Below are 20,497 nucleotides of genomic sequence, written 5' to 3' on the forward strand. Positions count from 1 at the left end.
ATTGGAAGTTAATATGCAGGTTTCATGCCAATAAAATGTAAAAATTAGGCATTTTAAGGTAGTATACAGAATATCTTATCCAAATAAAGACACATGCCGAGTTTAATGAAGATGTGTCGAGAAATAAATGTTTATTTCTCGACACATCTTCATTAAACTCGGCATGTGTCTTTATTTGGATAAGATATTCTGTATACTACCTTAAAATGCCTAATTTTTACATTTTATTGGCATGAAACCTGCATATTAACTTCCAATATGTTATAGAGATATGTATCTCTAGCCCTGAGATCGCCCCTCAAGTCATCATTTTGAAGTTAACGAAACAAACACAGGCGAATTCGTAAATCCTACAACACCAATTTCTAGTTATATAAAATATTTTGGGGCCACAGGCAAAACCATCTATATTTTTAAGCCTTCTAATATGAACGAACAGTATAAAAAGCATCGATATTCTTGTAACGGTTGCTATCTGTGTACAATTCCATTATCTACACATACTCAATATAATCAATGCTATGTCTCATTATGGTTTTAGTACTTCCTAGTAATAATACTGGGCTGTCTAGTGTCTAAATTTCATTTATATTTACACTCTTCTAAAAGTTGGGTTAGAATTAAAATAAAATAGGCCTCATCATAAAATTAATGATGAAACTCATTTTACAAAGAAGAAATCAATACAGAAGTTGATTCGTTGAATCATAATATTGATTGATGTAATGGAAATAGAAGATAACGACGATCCAGTTGATAAGCTGTTGAAGAAAACTGGTTGTCTGGAGTTACATTACAAAGTTCAGGTAAAATTTACTGAGTTAAGTATTAAGTTACCTATCTTATCCCACTTTTCTGTAGTAGCAAAGATAGTAGCTAAGTTAACTTAACTTACCGGAATATATGGGTACTGTTTCTTAACTGGGCTATGCTAATATTGATTGAAACTATCGATTCAATTAGTAAACCTTCGTGCGATTTTTTCACCATCAGCAAGTTTGGTTGGTTAGGTTAGGTTATGATAGTTTTATTTTATAATAAAAATATTTAAAAATATCGATTATTAATCAATAGCCTATTTTCAATTCGATAGTTTCAATCAATATTAGCATAGCCCAGTTATGAAACTGTACACGAATATATTTATTTTATATACATTTAAATCATCAACAAAAATGGTCTGTTTAGACTGAAAAGTTGAACTCATCTTAACCTTACAAGCTCAAAGGGCTGTCTACAAGTAATCAGTGTAAAGAATTGCCTAGGCCTAAGTAAGTAACTTATGAAAATAATAAGTTTATCCATGTTTGCCTCCTGGATTGATAACTTAATGAGTACCGGTAATAATAATAGGTTAAATACATTGTTTACGTCCTCAATCCAAGTCGTCTGTTATAATGACTATAGTTTCGGGAGCCAACAGCCCCATTGTCAAATTTTCTGTCTTGTTAATTACTGTTGATAGCATTGGTCACCGTTGAAGTTCACATATATACATACACTGACACACGAAACATTTATATTTACACGTAACGTTGAGAATTTATACTTTTGGCCGGCCTAAACAAAAGTGATTAACTTATATCGTTGTGCGGACCGGTACACTGACTGACTGATTCATGTTAGACGATGCTCTGGAGACCTCCAGGGTACCGTTTAAACTTAAACCAGAACCAAAACTGAGACTTACCAGTGGCGTCAATTGATAGAAGTAGATATAAACTTAAGGGGGGCAAGGCTGCACTTCAGTTTACGCCCCACATGCATTCTATTAAAACTATCGATTAACTTATTTCATTTGATTGTAAATATCCGATCCATGTTCCTTCCTGTTATTTATGCACCACACGTTATTTTTACACATTATGCTTATTAAGTCTGAAAACCATGTGTCCCTTAAAGTACCTAGCATAGTATTAGATTTTTTTGTTTGGCTAGGTTCAGAACTATTGAGAAAATTGTATAGGTAGGCTATTCCATTGATTTATAAATTGACTAGCTGTACCCGCGGGCTTTGCCCCGTTTAACTTCATAAGTGAGCTTGTTCGCATGGCTCAATCATGTCCTGGTTGAAGTTCGTTCGCTACGCTCACTCACCTCTTAGTTGCAAATTAGCTGTTGTCATAAATTTTAAAGAAATAATAGTGCTGCACCCTGTTGGTAATCCTTGTAACTTTAATGCTATTGAGCATCATAGAACAGAACCAACTTGTTTAATTGAAACAGCTGTTAAGATTCATTAATTCCATTTCAATATGAGTACTCATAAGGTTAACATGGGAAACTCTCAGAGCCACTGGGGTGGAGCCCGAGAGTCCGATCAGAATAAAAACAGCTTTAGTTTTCCTATTTAATGCCTAAAGAATCAGTGTACCAAATTTCAGCCTCCTAGGTAAATGGGAAGTAAGAGAATTAGTGATGAGTGAGTGAGTCAGTCAGTCAGTGAGGGCTTTGCCTTTTAGTTATCGAAAACCTTTAGATCTCATAAGGTATCTAAAGTCTTGTTTTAATCTTGTTCCATTATAAAGAAGTTTTATGTAGCCTAGACTGCTCACTTGCGCCTATACAAGGGATCTGTTTCTATAACTTACTAGTGTTGAATCTGTTTTACTTAGTTTTTTTTATTAATCTGTTAAACCTACAAACTACAGGCTAATCAATCATACTTTCACTACCTACAAGAAACATCAAAATTATGTGTTACATTTTTGTTGTATGTTAGGTTTTGACTTTTAACAATTAAGTTTACTGTAGGCCTGCTAAATTTTTCAACCTTTTGTGTGTGTTTTCAGTTTTGTGAACTCTCTATCAATGTAGCATACAATGAGTTGAACTAATAACTTGTAAAATTGTGTCCAGGCCTAAGGCCTACCGCACACGAGAGACTTTTTGTCGGCCGACTTTTTAGTCGTAGTCGGGAGTCAAAGTCGGCCCCATAGTGGTAAATCTGAGCGCGCACACGGGCCGACCGCAGCAAGACAGTCGGCAGACTGTCTGCAGACAGTCGGGGCAGTTTGGTGCTGACCGATTTTCCCGCCGACTGCTCCCCGACTCAACTGTCGTGTCTTATTGATAAAGGCATGGAGATAAGTTTGATCACGCACACTGACGACTAAAAAGTCTGTCTGTCTGACAGTCGAGTGCATTGTTATCATGTGTATTATTATTGTTTGTATTATTATTTGTGTGTTATTGGTATTATTATGGCTTCGACAACCACCAGTGCAAGTGTTTTGAGGGACGAGAAAGTTGATAAACTTATCGATGAAGTTTAGGCATGGTCACCTCTTTATAAAAAGACTTTGAAAGAGTATTTGGTCATAATTAAAAAAATACCCCCGCTGCAGCAAACCTGCAGACTAAGTGAATTCCCAGTTGCCTGATTTAATTTTTTATTTAATCTATTTCAATAAAATTAGGATAAATGAGTACCTAGGTTTGCTGCTACAGGGGGGGGGGTTATTCAGGGTGTGTTTTAGTAAAACATTAATAGCTGAGTATAAAATAAATATATTTGCCAAGTTGTATCAAAATACATCCATAAACAAGCAAAATACCTTTTTACTTGGTCTACATATAAATGACATGAAAATTTTTACTTTAAATATTTTGGAATTTCCCTGTAATCATTATGATAACAATTAGCATGCTAAATTATTTATTTTTCAAGCTCTGCAGAATTAGATGCAAAATTAGCTATGCAAAATGGGAAACCCCCATTTTTACCCCATAAACCCCCGTTCCCATAGTCATGCTGGTTTGCGAACTCATTCGAATAAAATACATGTAGATTTAGATTTACACGTTTGTACCAAATTTCATCAAAATCGGATAGTTTTTTTCTAGTTATCGTGCCTAACGGACAAATATATATATATGGGTTTGTGAATTTGAACGGATGGTGCTTTTGGCCTCTGCGGACATCAAACCGAAAAGGTAAATTGGTCCCGGGACCAGGTCTCACCATGAGACCTACGGTTACAGCTTATTCCCTAAAAGTTATGGGATGAGGTATTTGAAGCCGGGGTATTAACAATTGGTCAAAAAAATCAACACTCATCCATGAGTACATGGAAAAATGTGTCCGGATATTTCCTCAAATCCGAGTATAGAGGTAAATCTGGCCTTTCAAGGTTCTCGGACTATAAATTGGATACACCCAGTATTTTCTCTTAAGTTTTCTTGCACGAAATCTTATCAGTAACGCACAATATGACAGCGGCTTCTGTCATATACATCCTTTTGACACTCTAAAGACGACTAAACAGTCGTTTCGTGTGCGCACCCATAGTCAACGACCAAACAGTCTTGACGACTTTTCGATTGTCCACCCGACTCCAGCCAGACAGATGGCCAACAGTCGGCCGACAAAAAATCTCTCGTGTGCGGTAGGCCTAATGCTTGGTCAAACCACTAGGCCCTGATATTGAGGATTTTGGTAAAATTAAATTCTCTCCTAATTTATTCAAGTACCTAATATCATGATAAATAAATAGTAGGTACTTCAGTATTAAACGGAGGCCACATTTTGTCAGCGCGCTGCGGCGGTTATGTTAGGTTGGGTTATCATAATAGAAAGTATCGTTCGATTCATAACGAAGCGAGGAAAGTCCTACACACATAATATTTACGATAACCCAACCTAACATAACCGCCGCAGCGCGCTGACAACATGTGGCCTCCGTTTAATACTGAAGTACCAAATAATAAATGTAAACATATCAGACAATATTCAAATTAGAAATAGAATTTTTCTGAATTAAGCCTGATGGTAGGAAAAAAAATATTTTTAGCGTTAAAAAAATAAATTAAATTGATGTTGAATCGTGTATTTCTTAGTTTTGTACAGTTAAAACCTTCTCATCTCAATTAGTTGTGTTTCTATTAAGTGAATTCATCATAGGAATGTTCCTGAAACAGATCCCTTGTTTTCAGGAGTGTATTGCTGACAAAAAAGATTGGAGAAAGTGCCAAGACGACGTCAAGAGGTTTAGAGTTTGTATGGACGAATATAACAAAAAACGGAAGGATGCATTAAAGTGAAAGCTCAAACAATGGCGAGTCTAACCTCAATCTTGTCTGGCTTCGCCTTTGGCTTTGCGGCTGTTGTCTTATGGAAAGGAAACATGAGAGGGTTGTTAGCTGCTGCGAATTCCATTACGCAGACAAGCGGTGAGATGAAGATGGCATTGGTGGTGAGAACAGATTTGAAACTGGGAAAAGGAAAAGCAGCTGCCCAGTGTGCTCATGCTGCTGTGTCGTGCTACAAACGAGCTCTGTATGACGCTGACAAGTATCTGCAACAGTGGGAGAAGGAGGGGCAACCTAAAGTTGTCATGGCTACTTCCGGAGAGCAAGGGCTGCTCACTCTGGCTAGAGATGCTCAGAAGAAGGGATTGATTGCAATTGTCATTCACGACGCCGGTCACACACAGATCGCGAGGGGAACTGCAACTGTTGTTGGGATTGGACCAGGACCTCACGATATGGTCAACAGTGTTGTGGGACAGTTGAAACTCTTTTAAATTTTCATATACTGTTAGTTAGAGCAATAAACTAAACTGTTGACTTTGGTATCTTGAACATTTTATATGAATCCTATCACAAAATTTACTGCGTATTCAGTCAGCAAATTTCCCATATTGGGAATAAGCTATTACTGTAGGTCTCGTGGTAAGACCTAGCCCTGGAATTGATTGAATTTTTTTGTTTTGAGGAACCCAGAGGCCAAAATCATCCAGTTGAATTCATATATCCTTATATATAATATGTGAAGGCGATTTATACGAAACACTACTCCTCCGTTAATAATGGACAGATTTTTACAAATGATTTTTCAAAATTAAGTATTTTTTGAGTAGACAAACTCAAAAACATTGGTGGCCCCCTTTCACCAATTTCTGGAATTAAAGTCCTCGGGCTTTGCTCCACAGGCCATCAAAATCCCGTACTTCTTATGAATAAAATTTACTAACCCAGCTGTTAATGCTGTTATGCTTCGTTCTGCAATTTAATTTAATTTGTTTATATGAAGATGGTCAATGATTTAGACTTTTGCGTTTTGCATATATTTTAAATGCAATAAACTATATAAAGTGGTGGTAATACATAAAGAAATCTGCATTTAAATAATCAATAAGTACGATTGAGCTTTGCCTATTTTATGTTTTCTGGTAAGTGCATTGTAGCTGTTTCTTATTGTAGATTTAAAAAACCGGATTATTCTTTTCTGCATCCTCACCGAAAACCCGTAGCGAAGCACGGGCAGAGCAACTAGTATTTATAAATGTGTGTGTTAGCACAATAACTCGAGTAAAAATGTTTTTCATAAAATTTTTATAAACCTGAAAATCTGTTTATTTGAACAAGTTCACAAACCAGCATGACCGGACTATGGGAAAAGGGATTTATGGGGGTTTTATGAGGTAAAAATCGGATTTTCCAATTTTGACCTTCAAAATGTAACCTTTGCAAATTCTTTCTTTTATCCATTTTGTAGGACTTAAAAAAATTTAGTACATTGAAGCGTTGCGCTGCATTTTGCTGAATTGTTACAGAGAAAAATATACCCCTGCTGTAGCAAACCTGTAGCCTAGCGAATTTCCATTCTGATTGAATTTTCACTAACATATCAAGTAAAAAATTTCATATTCATTCAATATTTAAATAACATTACTGAAGTTTAACAAGTAGCCTACTTAGGTTTGCCGCTACATTGAAGGTAAAGTGTTTTTATTAGCAAATTTCCCAAATAGGGAATATTGGAAAATTTTTTCCCATATAGGGAATAAGCTATTACCGTAGGTCTCATGGTAAGACCTAGACCCGGGACCGATATACTTTTTGGTTTTGAGGCCCTCAGAGGCCAAAAACACAATCCGTTCAAATACACATAATTATCACACATAATACACATAATTATACACATAATTAATAGGTACACATAATTATATTTCCGTTAGCGCAATAGCTTGAGCAAAAATAATCCGATTTTGATTAAATTTGGTACAAACAAGTAAACCTACGTTTATTCGAACTAGTTCACGAACCAGCATGATTGGAAATGGGAACGGGGGTTTAGGGGGGGGGGGGTTTATGGGGTAAAAATTAATTTTTCACTTTTTTGAGCCTGAAAACACAAAATTTCATAATTTCTCTCCAAACCATTTTGTAGAGCTTAAAAAAGAGATAATTTTGTATATTGAAGTGTAGTTGTAAGCCCAACGGTTACTAGATACCTAATTAAAAAGAATTGTAAATTTAAAATTCTCATGGGGAATAAATAAACTATTGTAGTTGGCTTGATTAAGGATATATTTTAACACAATTTGGAAATTTGGCTTATTTCATACTTGCTATCAACATTGCAATAAAAAAACACACCTCAATATCTTCCCTGTAGCAGCAAACCTAAGTACTTACTAAAATTAATGTTATTTAAATAGGAAATAAATCTGACATTTTTTAGGGAATATTTTGGTAGAAATCCAGCCAGGTAAATTTGCTTAGTCTCCAGGTTTGCTGCGGTGGGGGGTGGGGGTATATTTATATTTTTTTAAATAATTAAATAGACATAATGTGTGTCTAGACCCAATTTCTTAAGCCTGTATCATGAATTAAGGTAAGTTATAGGATTACAACACCTTCTGTGTAAATAATGAAATGAAATCAACTTTATAGTACAGGTAAAATAGGGTTTTATAAACAACAAAATTTGTACATTCATGAAATTTTACCTGTGAGTTACTAATAATATGAGAAATGAAGATCCGATGAGTCCCCAAAATTTTGGGCGTGCTAAGGCCCTTTTTGGGGCCCTTTTTGTTCCGAAGGGCCCTTGTTCCTGAATAATTTTGTTTTTACGTTTAAGGTCGAGTGTGGTGTGGTTTTCGATGGTTTTAGTTATTTTAAATCGATTGGGACTAGTTTTAAGTGTATTAAACCACTCTATACAGGGTGTTTAGAAATATTATTACTTTTTACGATATTTAAACATTTATTCATAAAGTCATAAAATTAGTTACCTCCATGCTCTATATAAAAGGGGATTATTGAAAATTACTGTAATTCTTTACTATATAAGAGGGAAGGATCACAAGGAGTAAGAGAAAATATTAAATACACCCTGTCACAGCAAACCTGCAGACTAAGCGAATTTTCATTCACCCCGATTTTCAAATAAATCTAAAATAGCATTGAGTTTAATGAATACTTAGGTTTGCTGCTACAAGGAGGCTAATAAAGTGTGTTTATAGTAAAATATTAATAGCCTAATATAATAAATTTGACAAGATTTACTAAGACATATCTATAAACAAACAAACAAAATCATTTTACACTATTCTCCTTAAGAATACTGTAACATGAAATTTTAAATTTACAAATTTTGAATTTTTTCGTAACTAATACACTTACAAAAAACGTTAATATACTAAATTATTTGTTTTCTTTAAGCTCTTTAAAATGCTCTAGAGAAAAAATTGGGAAACTTTGTCTTTTGAGGGCCAAAGATTACAAAATTTTACCACATAAAACCCTGTTCCATGGACCGATTATGCCAGTTTCGTTAAAATTGAACCAAAATTACTCAAGTTATCATGTTTACGGACACGTATATAACATGGATATATTATATTTTATATATGTATATAAACACATACATATATAATTAGTTTGAGTGGGTGGTGCTTTAGGCTTCTGGGGGCATCGAAATGAAAACGTAAATCGGTTTCGGGTCCATGTTTTACCATAAGACCTCCCGTAATAGCTTATCTCCTATATGGGATGTTCGCTAAAAGGGGATGGATTAAGTTTTACACTATAACATAATAACATAGGTTGCTAAGCAAAAATTTAAACTTTTAAGGTGGGGTGAATATTCTTTCAACGTGTTTTTTATGCAAAAGACCAATTTCAAATTGATATGTATTTTTCTTAGGTAGTTATTTAAGTTATTTTTTTTACATTTATTAAAAATTAAAACAATTTTATTTGTATAAAACCTTACATTAGCCTACATATTAAAATGAAGTACTTAAACTAAAGCTATTTTTCTACAATTTCCGTAGTATCTCTCTTTACAATTTCATCATCACAATAATTATTCTCAGACAACTCATTACCGGTAACAATTTTATTATTCTTAGCAACTTGCCCATCTTTACTGATTTTGTCCAAGTTGGTGATCAAGCAGGATTCCACTTTAAAAACCTAAAACCTTCTGAGTAATGGAACTTTAAAATTAACTAATTTATTTTAAATTAATTAAACTTTTAAAATTTGTTTGACTCCATCAAAGACGTTTGAAACGAAGACATACTCCAGATAAGACGAGAGTTACTTGCATGAAAAATTTCATTGCTACAAATTGTTTGACCGAATAAATTAAATGTAGGGATTCACTTCGTTTGAGAAACTAGTGAGCTAGACGGGCTGAAGAATGCACCAACAAAATTGTAACAATAATTTAAACTGTGAAATTATGCTATACATAGTTAAGGGCTAAAATTTGGGAACGGTGCCATCTGTTGACATTCGATCAAACTCAATTCCCTTTGTTTACAACTAAACATACACGTAGTTTGAAATAGTTTTTAAGGTTAACCGTAAACTGCAGGACTTAATACTTCCAGAGCAAAGCCGGAATTCATATATTTTTTTTAACATCTGTTAACTAAGTCTGGTTCATAAATAAAGAGTTTTCCTAGCAATACTTAGACGACAAATTGTTTTGGTTACAGTTTGGTGTGAAGAAGTGAATGTTTAAAAGTGATTGTTCACAGGGCAGAAATCTGTTACGTATTATATTATCATGTAATTTACAATTTTTATCAAAATTCCTTCATAGTGTTTTCTGTTGTTTGGGTTAACTTTCGTATTTTATTAATTATTAAATGCTACCAGTAAGATGAAGAACTGTGAGTGGCTGGAGGTAACATGAACGTGACAGCTTGCATCAACCTCCCAAATGGAACATTTGACGGATACAGAGTGGCAGTACCGCCATGGCGATACATCCAACCTTAGACAAATGAACATTACATGTTAACATTTTAAGCAAGAAAAGACTGGTCGACACGGTAAAATTTTTACTCTTTGTTGCCATAAATGAAAGGTTTGTTTGCCTCATTTGCGGAACTCACCATACTTTCAGGGACTTATTGGAAATGGAAACTCCCAATCTGAAAACAGCAATGTGAGACTTAGATCCAGAATTTTTTTGGATACAATTTGTCAATTCAATTCCGCTATTGAAACTGTTAAACGCGTATCCATTCTAGATCTGTCATTAGATCCACTTGCTTACACTCTTATGTTTGCAACCGGAGACTTTGGTTGGGACCACTAATTTAAACATCGGTCCAGCCGTTCTTGAGTTATAAAGTGGTGTAACCAACACGACTTTGTTTATAGACATATATACATATACAGTATAATAAACGGTATTAGCAAACTGACACATACTTTCTTCCATAAGCTTGTTGTAATCTTGGGTAAGTGGTGGGAGTAACTTTGATCCTAAAATCTGATATTTTGTTATTTTATGGGGTTTTATGAGACGTAACATAAGTTACAATAACTGTGGAAACGTAATTTTTACGGAAATGGAATTTGTACCATTTTGTTCAGACCTTAAAGGACTCCACTTGTAACATACATAATATTTACCAAGAAATCCTCCAGGCCGTTTTTGAGAAAATCTGATTTTTCCGTTATTTTATGGATTTTTATGGGAAAATCCCCTTTAAAAATCAGTTTTGAAAAAATGAAAAAAAAAACCGCCTGGAGATATAATGGATTGGTGGTACCTATGGACCAAATTTCATCAAAATCGGACAACATGTCAGGTGTAGTCTGTAGCTCTGTACACACACACACACGCACACACACAGACATCACTGTGACCCAAAACGGATATATCCACTCAAAACTCAAACTCGAAAATTTTTACGAAAACAATACTTTCTCCATATACTATGTATAGGGGGAGAAGGTAAAAATTTCAAACGAATGGTGTTTTTGGCCTCTGTGGACATTAAAAGGAAAAAGTAAATCAGTCCCGGGCCTAGGTTTTACCGTGGTACCTACGGTAATACTGTAGCTACTTCCTTATAGAGAAATTCGCTAATAAATAACAACCTCTACTTTTTCTCTCTACAGGTGGAATTTTAGAACCATATTTGTGGAGTATGGTGTTATCACAGACACTGGATGTTTCTGCCTTAACAACCGTAGCTTCCGGTGTAGCAGTGGGTGCAGTGGCAGCACTTTTGCTGCAAGGCAAGTTCCGTTGGTTGTTGGCTGGAGCTCAGTTAGTCGTAGGAGCAGGAATGAGGGACATGAAAATGGTGTTGATTGTAAGGTACCTAATGAATATGCTTACTAAACGCTATAAAATTCTAGTCACAGTTTAGGAAAACTTTTGTAGTTTGAGCTTATGATTGTATCGTGAGCCTTGGAAAGTGATTATATGAGCTTGGATAAGTGAGTTTCAGCTCTTGAAATGTTTTAAGGATTTTAACACAGTTTTAGTCCAAGCTCATGGAAAATCTTTATGGTTTGAGTTCAAGGAATACCTATCTTGAACCTAGCAAAACGTTTATACTTATATCATTGACTGTTGGTATTAATAGTCAAAGCTTATAGTTTGATTATGGAATAGCTTGTGCTTTAGGAAGTGTTTACAGTCCAAGCTAATGGTGTATCTTGATAACAAATACTTGTAAAACCTCTTTAGAGTATTTTTTCTAATAAATATTTTATACTAGGAATATTGTAAGATAACAAGCAAGAAAAACCGTTTTGTTTTGTATTGAATTTATTTTGCAGATCCGACTTGGAAATGGGAAAAAATAAAGCAGCTGCACTTTGCTCTCATGCAGCTCTTAACTGCTACAAAAAAGCCCTCTCAGATATACCAGATATCACAAAAAAGTGGGAAAAATCTGGACAAACTAAGGTCTGTACTTTGGGTGTTAAATCAGCCTTTACTACAATGTTAATAGAAATCAAGTTTATCTGTCACATATCCTTGAATGAGAATGTGCTATAATATAGATGGATCAATCATTTAGTGTGGCGAATCATGTTGCAGATGCACATTAGAACCCTTCTCCCACCACCATTGCTTTTGTTATTTCGTACGGTCATCTAACAAATTTCTGTTGGATCCCATATAATTTTCAGAGGTGTTCTCATCTTATACTTCTCTCTCTAAATCCATGATAATTAATAAAATCGATAGAAATCAATGTTCACCTAAATATTCTTACATTTATTTTTTTATAATTTCAATCAAAGCAGTTGGACGTTCAAGGACAATATAGCTGAACTGTAACCAATAAAATAAACAACTTTGTTAGCAAGTGTGCTTAATGCCTTAGAGTTAAATTTTAAGTATAACTGTTCGAACCTTAAAACTGTTGATGAAACCAAGATACAAAATACAATAGCAAGCCAACATAGGACTAATGAGTTAGTTAAATTCACAAATCAGGCAGGCTGTGTCTTTCTGATTCAAAATATATTTTTTTTCATACAAACCATGTTTTAGGTAGTGCTGAAGACGCCTGGGAAGGATGATATTTTGACACTTGCTAAAACTGCTCAGAATGAGGGTGAGTAAGCAACGTCTAAGTAGTAATTTTTGATACAGTAATGCTCAATGTTTCGTCAGGCACATGGTGGAGTCCCCCCCCCCCCTAGTTCCATCAGCACTAGCAAAGAATAAATTAATAAAATTATCGAACGGACGTTCAGCAATTTGGCCTAGCAATAATTCAATGTACTTCTGTTAAAGAACTGTATTGTTTTAAGATTTAAGGCGGTTTTGCTTTTATAGCTATCCCAGTACTCCCGAAAATGTGACTCTTAGGTGCGGAGTTGACATGCGTCCAATGGATCTATCGTAAAATCTAGTTAAGAGTTAGTGGTTGTGTTGCTAGCCTAGTGGTTAGCGTCTCGGACTTCGGTGCGGGAGGGACGGGTTCAATCCCCGGCACATCCACAAAAACATTTATCTCTCGTAACTCTCGTGAAATGCCACTGGCGTTAAAAAAAAAAAAAAAAAGAGCAGAATTTAATTTTGCATCACTAAATTGTTCAATTTAGTGTTTTTCATAGTTTTCAGGTAATTTCTTTTGTATTATAATTTTTACTTCTGTTTCTTTGGCACCCTAGAATAATTATGTTTCTTCTTATTTTCTTCACAAATTATATAAATTATATAGGCTTTACACTTTTAATCCTGAAAAAATATGCAATTTAAATTACAATATTCAAAATTTATATTTATTGTTATCATAATTTAAAATTTTCAGATCTGAAACAATTTTCACATAAATTTAAAGTCTGTAGCCTATGTTGTTTATTTTATAAACCATCCAATCGCTTTTTATTGTCTGGCAATTTTGTATTTGTGAAAGTTCTTGTACTTCAATTATAATTGCACAACTGTGCAATCATATTGTTCCCACATTAAATCTAGTTTTGATTTATTTGACCAAATGCAGAAGTAATCTCTGCACATGCCCAACAGTGTTTGATCAAGGGTTCTCTCTGGACTTTTCTGTTGTAGGGTTGGTAGCAGTTATTGTGTACGATGATGCCCCACAGCAGCCTGATACACCGTCAGTCCTCGGCATCGGCCCAGGTCCAGCCAAACTGGTTGATAAAGTAGCTGGACACCTCAAACTCTTCTGAAGATAAATAAACACAATTGTTTCTACTGTTACCAAAAATAATTTTACCTTCCCTCATCCTTTCAATAATTTATTAATTATTATTGTAATGCTACAATTTTTAGTTTACCACGTACTTCTTTATATTTTATTATTTGTTCTATCCACGCCACTGGCATTTTTAGGGTGCTTTTTTGGGGAACGGTCCGAGCCTTGGTCTTGTTATCAAATACCAACCTTTTTGTTAGATAGCATTATTAATTAATTAATTAATTAATGGTCTAATGACAAATAACATCCAAGTTCACAATTAATTAATCTTGATTATAGTATAGTATTTATAATATTTATTATGCGATGGAAGATGATGACAAGACGTTTTCATTTATACAGTACTTGACAATATGACAGGTACAAAGGGATTTGGTGAATTATTGCCTCAGTCCGTAGCACAACGATTCCCAAGTAGTTTTTACCAGTATAGTTCATTCTTGTACTACTACTTGCTTTATTAAATGTGTCTGCATAAATTAGTTAAGGCTTGTGATTAAAAATATCTGAAGGAAAAATTGCAAATTTGTATTGTTTTTTCATTTGTGATGATTATTCTATGTAGTCTGATGAAATGAAAAGAACTCGATCATAAGGCCAAGGAATTATCAATCTTGGGGGACACTACCTAGGTGAGTATTTTAACCCAAATGTGAGTGAAGGATGAGAGTAGAATAGTATAAGATGATCTGTATAGCTTTGTTACTAACTAAGAAAAGCCGTTCCATTAGCCAGCACCAATATTTCAATCTCAATGATCAGGAACAGCTGGGTCCACTTTCGAACCATCACTGACTTTTCTCAGAATCGAACCAGCGACCTTTTGATTGCTAGGCGAGCACTATAACCACTCAGCTACCCAAGGCTTTGTTTATTTTTTGCTCTCACTGAACTAGGTTAATACTAACAACAACAACTAAGGTTAATTCTTCGGTAGAAACAAGTAATCATAATTATCTTGAGGAAGGGTAGATTGTAGGCATTGTACTGTTGTAGATCACCACCTGAAAGTGTGTAAAATAAATGTTAAACTTAATTTAATTTTTGGAGATTGGATATGTAGGCTATATGGGCACTTTAGTAAATATACATCTACTTAAGACCCTTTATATATTAGTTTTAAAATCGATGAAAGCATACTTTTCATATTTTCATTTTAGGAACTGTATTTATATAAGGAAATAATACAAATGAATATGTCAAAATATTTAATGAGCAATTATATTTTTCTTATGCCACAATAGTACGATTCATACAACTGATGAAGATTTAAGCACTTACTGATTTTTTAGGGTAGTCACATTTCCAATAGATTCGTAATTTGTAAGGAAGGTCAGGTTTCCCCTGCAGAATGAATTCAACTACTGAATTTGAATAGAAGCTAGAAATCCTGTTTAATGTCTATAAAAACTAGCTGTAGGCAACATAGACGAATGAACCACTTAAAATGTAGCTGCTGCCAAATAGTTTTTTTTTGTTTGTCATATTGCAGCAAAATCTGCTGTTTTTAATTCATGCTTTGCAGGTTTAAAGTAGCTGTTTTATTCCCTAAGGTGTACAAATCAGTTGTAGTTAACTCAGTTGTACACTTTGATTGGAAGAAATTGCAAGTGCATAAGAAGTATGTATCTGTTGTAGATTATTGTTGCTTTCTTGTCAATAGGACATATCGATTAAAGTAAAATGTACACTCACTTAATCGTAATAGACAAAATAATTGAATCACTTTCTAAACAAATGTATCTTCTTTACATGAAAAAAGTGTTTTTTTTTTCTAATTTATTTTTCAATAATGGTGTAACTCTTTTCTAATAATGTTGCAATATGACAAAAAATATACAGTAGAACCTCTTTAATCCGAACTAATTGGGACCAGGGGTAGTTTGGACTACTGAATAGTTCGGATTACAGAACATATTGTTGTTTTTACATAACAATAGCTAAAACATGGCTAAAATTAATCAACATTATTTTGGGGAAAGTGAAAAAAATGTTTTATAAAGTAAAATAAAGTGTTTATTTGATACAGTAGTAAACATGGTGAATAAACAGTACTGTAAATTAAATACAGTATACAATAAAGAACTGCTGTACTGTGTATAGAGTACAGCAATGAGGGGTTTGGATTAGTAGACGTTCGGATTAAAGAGGTTCTACTGTAGGTTATTGTTATCACACAGGCAATTGTATTTTGAACCCTTGATTGTTTTCTGTGAAACTTGAGCTCGGGTCAAAAAGAGTCACTTTAAACCCCTCCTGATGAAATATACTATTATATCTTAGTTTTTATCCCTAGGATGACATAACAGACGCTGCAGCTAACAATAAGTTGTCCTTTTGGTTTACTTGGTTAGAAAGTATGTGTAAATAACAAAATGTACTAAATCAGTAATTAACAGCATCGCCATCAGTTCAACTATGATATTCATTATCACTTTTAAACTGGCAACTACTTTATCATGAGAATGGTATGTCTACTTCTATCGTTAGTCAAGGTTCAATTTAGAGCCCAAAATTTCAATATTTGTTGTCCCTGACAATCTTATTTGTGACCACACAAAACACTATCCATCTCCCTCCAGTAGTCACAGAAGAGACTTATCTAAAATGTGTATTCCTTTAGTGTGTTCATACTTATGTATCGACAGGTAAATCTAATCTTCCTTTCAAAACCTCTTTGAATCCTAGCCTAGAATCTTTTACAACAAATATAGCCTATACTTCCTGTACAAGACAGTATTAACAAAGTTTAGTATACTTTACCCTTAAATTATAAAGATTTTTTTAGGTTGTCTCGTCAATTGCCAGCTGAATTGGTCTTTTGCAAAACAAATTGTTTAAATTGGTTGTCGCTCGGATAGCCAGTGGTATTAACAAATTAAAATCATTGGTTTTTTACGATGTATTTAGTTTTGTGTCTGCTTACTACTGGAGATACCTAGTGAGCAACTATGATATTAAAATAATTCCGATCTCGCAACTTGTATCAAAGACATGACTAGTTCAGCTGGACAACAGCGCACAAAAGGTTAGCCACATGAGTTTTCAGCCAGTCCCAACATTAGTAATTTAAAACACCAGAGTCCCGCTAATCCTATCTGCGGTTAGGGGGAAACAGCTACTGTATTCACATTAAATAGAGCTATGTGTTAAGAACAAGGGTATCCATCCAATCTGGACACCCGGAAACTTGAATATTGTAGGTCTACATGAATTTTTTTGACTAAAAAATTTAAAATCTCCAACTTCCTATGGCCAAGCACATATTCATAACGGTGTTCTATTAATTAGTTCTTAAGGTTGCCAAGTAGAAAAAAAAAATATATTGCAGGAAATGATCACGGGTGTTGCCACAATAGTGGTACGTAGATAATCATGTACATTTCCGAAATTATGGAAGACAATCAGGGTGTCGCCGTGATTGTAGGAAATGATTACGATGTTACCCAATGAAGTGTGGGACTATCACGGTGTTTTCAAGATTATGGGAGACAACTATGGTGTTGTTGTGACCGTAGAAGCAATATATTGCCATTTAAAATCAAAGAAGATACATTTTTTAATACAATTTTATTGCATCTCCAACTGCACTCCAATTGGTTTGGATTAGTGGGACTCTGGTGTCACTATTGTTCACATTTACACATTTATTTTGAGCCATCACACGATTTAAAAGTTGTGAAATCAACCCTTAACACGTTCGCTGCTGACCGCTAGATGTCGGGACAGCGCCAGGAGCTGAACTAACGCTTGCCACTGCGTAACATTGCCGCCGATACACCGAATTACAGTAAAAACAACAGTAGTTATACTGGATGGCGATGTTGTGCAATAAAACTGGCTTTGGACATAGTACTAAGTGATTCTGATAGATAGCAGCACTACCCAGGTTGCAGTCGGTAAAGTAGTGTCGCTATCTAGCAGGAAAGAGGTGGGGCAAAAACCTGTTCTATATGACCCTGGTGGTGATTTTGGGAAACTATATTTTTTATTGTCAGAAAAGTACGTCCCCACGAGCTGCAAAGAAATATAGGACGCTTGTGACGAGCTGGCTGATCCATGAAAACGTTAAACAACAATGAACAGTGACGTTTCTAGCTCCTGGCGCTTTTAAACGTTCAAATTATTATGGTTATTGAGTAGATTAAATCTGACAAGGTTTTCATGTGTTTTTGACAGTACAATACCAACATATGAAAAGAGTCTTTGGATACAACTTAACTTACTTTAACCCTTTACCTTAATAGATAACAATAGAGAATAGAATAAAATATATAAATCATTTAAAAATAAAATCATACAAATAACAATATAAATAATAAATCTATACAACAAGTTACAAAATAACAGAATATTCAATTATAAAGATGAATTTTTAAAGATTAAGTGCTATTAACAACAGGGAAAATATTCCACAAATTTGTTACACAATATGCCTCGTTGTACCTCAGTTCAGTTTATTAGGTTGGCTTTGCTGTAAAGGAAATGAGTATAAAAACAAATGAGGACTGACAAAATGTAAAAAATTGAGATAAGTGTTATGCTGCTTTATGTATTCTATACAAAAGTATTGAATTACTTGGAGGTAGTTTGGTAATTAATTTTTCCATTGGTATGAAATTGACACCAAATGTTAGTTTTAAAGCAGCTGACTACAAAATATATTTTCTCTACACTACTGTGAAATTACTGTGAAATTTTTCCGACGTAAACAATCAACAGTTTTGTTGTTGTTTTGTCAACTGTTTCAAATTTTCAACAACCAAAACTGTACCACCAAAGTAAATATTAACTGAAGGCATAACCTAAAAAATGCTATGAGTTTTGTAATGTTTCTAACTGCAATAAAGAAATATCCAATGTCTGTTTTATTTAAGAAAATAATTTGTCTTTGTTGTGTAGCGAAAAGTAACGTTCTTATTTGTTTTTAATCTTGGTTTTTCCCAAAGGGTGTGCCTATAATTGGTTTGTATTCATTACTTAAGGTAAACAAAGAAATTTATCATAAAAGAAACTGAGCATATTCTATTAAAACATTTCAACATTTACATAACTTTTACAATATATACAAAGTTACAAATTATGTATACACCCCATATGTTTATACTATACAAATATTTATGTACAGATTAGAAAAGTTTGATACAAACTATATAAAATCGGAATGTAATATTATTTTTTCAATGGTACATTAGTCAAAAGCTCAATTTATATACAAAAGAATTGACATATATCACAAAGTGTCCTAGATTTATACAAAGCAGATTATTTGTGCATGGAGAGCTGAAAAGAGTAGGATAAATGTTTAACTGCTAATCAAAAACAGAGTCAGTGCTCTACACACTATACAACGCTACCTTTCGAAAGGATATTATTTTATAAACATCTTTGCCATATCTGCTGTGCGCAGATTTGGGTAAAGAATGTAATTGTTATAACAAATTAAGCTTTATCATATGAATTACTATTGTTATCAACAGTTTTTATTCAACCTACGACTCTTTAATTGGTTATGTAAAAGGTAAGAATGTGAAAAAACAAACTCTTTTCCCACACTACAAAATAAGCAGCTAGTTTAAGGTCTTGTTTACAGAAAGGGTAGGTCAAGTCTGGTGGACTCCAATATCAGCTGAACCATCATGAACATAAACACATAGTTCCCGGCCTTGTAGCGTAAATTACCTACTATTGAAATACTATTTTCTTGCAGAGAAAACTACTTAAGAAATGGGCTCGTAAGAAAATATTAGATACTAACAAACAAAAAAGTTACAAACAACTTGGGGTTTTTGAAGAACCAAACAGGCAAAATTAAAATATTTTTAGTGCCTGAATGATATAAAGTTCAACAGTCAATGAAAAGGAAAAGTGATTTCGGAAAAATAAAAAAAATATGTGCTAACAAACTAAAAAATATTGGTCATGGAAAATATGGATTAACGGCAGAAAAACTAACTATAGTGGTCTTATAAAGGTCATAAAACAATAACAAATTATGATTATATAGAATTTGTTGAACTAGAAACCTTTTTTTTAATTTATGTGGTACCTTTTTTTATAATAAGCAAAATAATAAGTGACTTACATTAAATTGTTAATTTAATTTACCTTAAAGCCTTTGAATCTAAATTAAAAAAAATAACATATTAAAAAGCCTTGGGTTTGTAGCCCAGTTAGTCAACAGTATTAGTATAATTATTTTAAAACCAAAAAAATAAATAGTTTAATCTGTAAGCAGATGATAAAAAAAAAAACAAGTTAATAATGAATTATTATTTCCCATCAGGGAATTAATATTTTGGATTTGGGCTTGAGAATTGGTAAGGATATTTATTAATAAACTATACAATTTGAACCTAAAGATGTTCGAATTGGAAGTTTTAAGGAGTAAAAATGCATGGTAAAAACTTAGTAGCAATACACGTCATGTTTGCATGTACCTGAATTTGGATTTATACAAATATAGGGGAATCTTTATCCAAGGTACTTTAATTTAGTTGTACACTAAAAAAGGATACAAATAAAATACAAAATATTTAAGTTGTATAACCATAACCTATCTCCTAATTTTGTTTAAACATTATATTGAGTTAAATTTAAAAAAAAAATGTTGGTGTTAGTTTTGCTACTGTAATAGGTATCGTCCAATATCAATTAATACCGTTGATTTGGTAGGTCTAAAAAAGAAAATTGATCTCACCAGCATATATAGTACCTATGTTAGGTTATATGCTACATAACATTCTATTTCAATTTAACATTTTTAA

The 20,497-nt window shown here is 33.6% G+C and overlaps 1 protein-coding gene across 2 annotated transcripts; it reads left to right on the forward strand.

Annotated features, from left to right (window-relative positions):
• The first annotated feature begins 666 nt into the window (after positions 1-666).
• Positions 667-13,802, forward strand: LOC128999905 (peptidyl-tRNA hydrolase 2, mitochondrial-like). Of its 2 annotated transcripts, XM_054426675.1 has the most exons (5): positions 675-806; positions 11,161-11,362; positions 11,830-11,959; positions 12,554-12,617; positions 13,577-13,802. In XM_054426675.1, the coding sequence occupies exons 2-5, from the start codon at positions 11,190-11,192 to the stop codon at positions 13,699-13,701; spliced, it is 492 nt and encodes a 163-aa protein (XP_054282650.1). In that variant the 5' UTR covers positions 675-806; positions 11,161-11,189; the 3' UTR covers positions 13,702-13,802. The 2 variants fall into 2 exon arrangements, with proteins under 2 accessions (XP_054282651.1, XP_054282650.1); XM_054426676.1 differs by lacking the exons at positions 11,161-11,362; positions 11,830-11,959; positions 12,554-12,617; positions 13,577-13,802 and adding an exon at positions 4,936-5,576 and having other exon boundaries at positions 667-806.
• The last annotated feature ends 6,695 nt before the right edge of the window (positions 13,803-20,497 follow it).

Source organism: Macrosteles quadrilineatus, unplaced genomic scaffold (genome assembly GCF_028750875.1).
Source record: "Macrosteles quadrilineatus isolate MER2022 unplaced genomic scaffold, UCM_ALF_1.0 Scaffold_8__2_contigs__length_117827958, whole genome shotgun sequence".
Lineage (NCBI taxonomy): Eukaryota > Metazoa > Arthropoda > Insecta > Hemiptera > Cicadellidae > Macrosteles > Macrosteles quadrilineatus.